Below are 3,692 nucleotides of genomic sequence, written 5' to 3' on the forward strand. Positions count from 1 at the left end.
GAGTTCCCTTGGCTAAGGGACGAGGAAAACGGAGAGGAGCCATCAACTTCTCCAAGTCATCAAGTTCCGGTCTCCTCCATTCAAGTCAAGCAGCCCGATGTGGAGACGAGCGGGAAGAAAGATTGGGACCCAGAGAGTGCGACTAAGGTGGAATTGAAGCTCTTACCACAAGGGCTTAGGTATGAATTTCTCGGACCTAACTCTACTTACCCGATAATTGTGAATGTTGCCTTGACTGATGTGGAACTAGCTGAATTAGTTGCATTGCTTAGAGAGTATAGACAGGCCTTGGGTTACACTCTAGATGACATTAGAGGCATTAGTCCATCCCTTTGCATGCACCGCATTCATCTAGAAGATAGTTCCAAAACCTCCATTGAGCATCAACGTAGATTGAATCCAACCATGAAGGAGGTAGTGAAGAAAGAGGTGCTCAAACTGTTAGATGCGGGTATCATTTACCCGATTTCAGATAGTGCATGGGTTAGTCCCGTGCAAATTGTACCAAAGAAGGGAGGTATCACTGTAGTAGAAAATGAGCATAATGAATTGATACCCACTAGGACGGTTACGGGTTGGAGAATGTGTATTGATTATAGGAAGCTGAATTCAAATACCCGTAAAGACCATTTCCCGTTACCGTTCATCGACCAAATGCTAGAGAGGTTAGCCTTGCATTCCCACTTTTGCTTTCTTGATGGCTACTCGGGGTTTTTTCTAATCCCAATTCACCCTAGCGACCAGGAGAAAACCACCTTTACATGCCCATATGGTACCTTCGCATACCGTAGGATGCCTTTTGGTTTATGTAATGCACCGGCAACACGAGTACCCATGATTGTGATATGCATCCAATGCATCGATCACACCTCATGCTAGTCTTAATTTATCATTGTTCCCACAATGATAACTGACCAGGGTTTTTAGAATCATTCTATAATGATTCAAGGATACCGAAATATAACAAACATGCCAATCATATAACGGGAATGTAACGCATTCATAAATCAATGAATCAATACAATGTCAAAATGTCATATCACGGAACATCCTAGAGCATTACAACCAACAGTTCATGGATGATTTTTCTGTCCATGGGCCCTCCTTTCCCGTTTGTCTAATGAATTTGCGCCGAGTGTTGGACAGGTGTGTTGAGGCAAATCTTGTGCTGAATTGGGAGAAGTGCCACTTCATGCTCCAAGAGGGCATTGTGTTAGGCCACAAGATTTCGAGAAGAGGGATAGAGGTTGATCGAGCAAAGGTTGAGGTGATAGAGAAGTTGCCGCCTCCAAGGAATGTTAAAGGAATCCGGAGTTTTCTGGGACATGCCGGGTTCTACAGGAGGTTCATCAAGGACTTCTCGAAGATTTCGAGGCCTTTGACCGAATTACTTGCAAAGGATGTGCCCTTTGAGTTCAAGCATGAGTGTGAGGCTGCCTTTGAGACTCTGAAGAAGGCGTTGATTTCTCTGCCTATTATTCAGCCACCGGATTGGGAAGCTCCCTTTGAGCTTATGTGCGATGCGAGCGATTTCGCCGTCGGGGCTGTCTTGGGTCAAAGGAAAGACAGAAAGTTGCATGCCATTTATTATGCGAGTCGGACTTTGGATGATGCACAAGTCAATTACTCCACCACTGAGAAGGAGTTACTCGCCATTGTCTTCGCCTTCGAGAAGTTCCGATCTTACTTGGTCGGGTCGAAGGTAATCGTGTACACTGACCATGCTGCTTTGAGGTACCTCCTATCCAAGAAGGATGCCAAGCCGAGGTTAATCAGATGGATTCTCTTGCTGCAAGAGTTTGACTTGGAGATAAGGGATAGGAAGGGTACGGAGAATGGAGTGGCTGACCACTTATCTCGGATTGAGCGACATGAAGATATTCCCATTGATGATTGTCTCTGAGATGATTGCGTGATGGCTGTCCAAGTGAAAGAGAGAGACCCGTGGTATGCTGATTTTGTGAACTTCATTGTTAGCGGGTATGTCCCCCACGAGCTGGATTACAACGGAAAGAAGAGGTTCTTCAGAGACATCAAGGATTATTTTTGGGAAGAACCTTACCTCTTCAAGAGAGGCAAGGATGGCCTCTTTAGGAGATGTGTGCCCGAAGAGGAAGTCCGGAGTGTGATTCATCATTGTCACTCTTCGGACTATGCTGGTCATTTTGGAGCATCGAAGACCTCGGCTAAAATTCTTCAAGCCGGGTTCTATTGACCGTCAATGTTTAAAGACGTTCATCAATACGTCTCATCCTGTGATGCTTGCCAGAGAAGGGGAACATCTCCCGCCGCCACGGAATGCCTCAACGATATATCTTGGAAGTTGAACCATTCGATGTATGGGGCATAGACTTCATGGGACCATTCCCATCTTCTTATGGGAACCAATACATCCTCGTGGCGGTCGATTATGTCACCAAGTGGGTAGAAGCAATGGCGAATCCCACTAATGACTCGAAAGTGGTGACGAAGATGTTCAAGAGGGTGATTTTTCCGAGATTCGGGACGCCAAGGGTTGTGATTAGCGATGGAGGATCTCACTTCATCAATCGCACCATAGAAGCGCTTTTGAAGAAGTATGGTGTGAGACATAAGGTGGGTACCCCGTATCACCCTCAGACGAGCGGGCAAGTTGAAGTCTCGAATAGGGAGATCAAGGCAATACTTGAGAAGACGGTGTCAAGGTCAAGGAAAGATTGGGCATCCAAGCTTGATGACGCTCTATGGGCGTATAGGACAGCCTTCAAGACACCCATCGGTATGTCTCCCTTTCAACTTGTCTATGGGAAAGCTTGTCATTTGCCGGTTGAGCTTGAGTACAGGGCATATTGGGCAATCAAGAAGCTGAACTTTGATTGGATATCCGCTGTGGAGAAGCGAGTGTTACAGCTTCACCAACTCGATGAGATTCGGTTGGATGCTTACGAGAATGCCCGGATTTACAAAGAGAGGACTAAGAGATGGCACGATCGTCGGATTTTGCAGAGAGAATTCAGATCGGGTGATCAGGTACTCCTCTTTAATTCAAGGCTCAAACTATTTCCAGGGAAGTTGAGATCGCGTTGGTCGGGGCCTTTCACGGTTAAGCACGCTTACCCTCATGGAGCGATAGAGTTATATGGTTATGGAGGGGATACATTCAAGACCAACGCGCAACGGTTGAAGATCTACAACCCCGGGGAACATGACAAAGAGAGGGGCTCGATGAGCTTCTCTGATCCTCAAGACGAGTAGGAGCAGACACGGTCAAGCTTAGGACCATAAATAAGCGCTCTCGGGAGGTACCCCGAGCTTGTGTATATCCTTTTTCGTATCCTTTTTAGCATTTGCATCTCATTTAGAATCATTCATTTGCACTCTCTTGATTGGGTTTGATGCTTTCCTGGTATGATTGATGTTGTTTAGAACCGGGTTAGACAAGCTGTGATGCAGGAAAACGGGAATCGAAAAGCGAAGTCGGAAAGCTGCCTGGAAAAAAAGCAGACCGGACGGTCTACGAATTCACACGGAACGTCCGTTCTAGAATATGGAACGGACGGACTACGTTACCAGAACGTCCGTTCTGAATATGTGGAACGAGCGGTCTCCATTAATTGGAACGTCCGTTCTAGGGCAAAAACTCGCAATAAAAGGTAAGTGGGGTTCAGACCGCCCACACTCCGTTCCGCACACACGCTCCAGACCCAGTTCGA

The 3,692-nt window shown here is 46.5% G+C and overlaps 1 protein-coding gene across 1 annotated transcript; it reads left to right on the plus strand.

The window, feature by feature from the left end:
- The first annotated feature begins 2,433 nt into the window (after positions 1 to 2,433).
- On the plus strand, positions 2,434 to 3,375 carry LOC109116506. Its single transcript, XM_019202068.1, has 3 exons — positions 2,434 to 2,484; positions 2,542 to 3,197; positions 3,339 to 3,375. The coding sequence occupies exons 1-3, from the start codon at positions 2,434 to 2,436 to the stop codon at positions 3,373 to 3,375; spliced, it is 744 nt and encodes a 247-aa protein (XP_019057613.1).
- Positions 3,376 to 3,692: the final 317 nt, after the last annotated feature.

The sequence above is a fragment of the Tarenaya hassleriana genome, unplaced genomic scaffold (genome assembly GCF_000463585.1).
Source record: "Tarenaya hassleriana unplaced genomic scaffold, ASM46358v1 Cleome155, whole genome shotgun sequence".
In the NCBI taxonomy this organism is placed as follows: domain Eukaryota; kingdom Viridiplantae; phylum Streptophyta; class Magnoliopsida; order Brassicales; family Cleomaceae; genus Tarenaya; species Tarenaya hassleriana.

Excerpts from the sequence above, each read along its gene's own strand:
- LOC109116506 (XM_019202068.1), top strand. The coding sequence starts at position 2,434 with ATGGCGAATCCCACTAATGACTCGAAAGTGGTGACGAAGATGTTCAAG. Across the intron at positions 2,485-2,541 it reads TGACGAAGATGTTCAAGAGG|TTCATCAATCGCACCATAGA; the intron begins GTGATTTTTCCG and ends GGAGGATCTCAC. Across the intron at positions 3,198-3,338 it reads GGGGAACATGACAAAGAGAG|TAGAATCATTCATTTGCACT; the intron begins GGGCTCGATGAG and ends TTGCATCTCATT.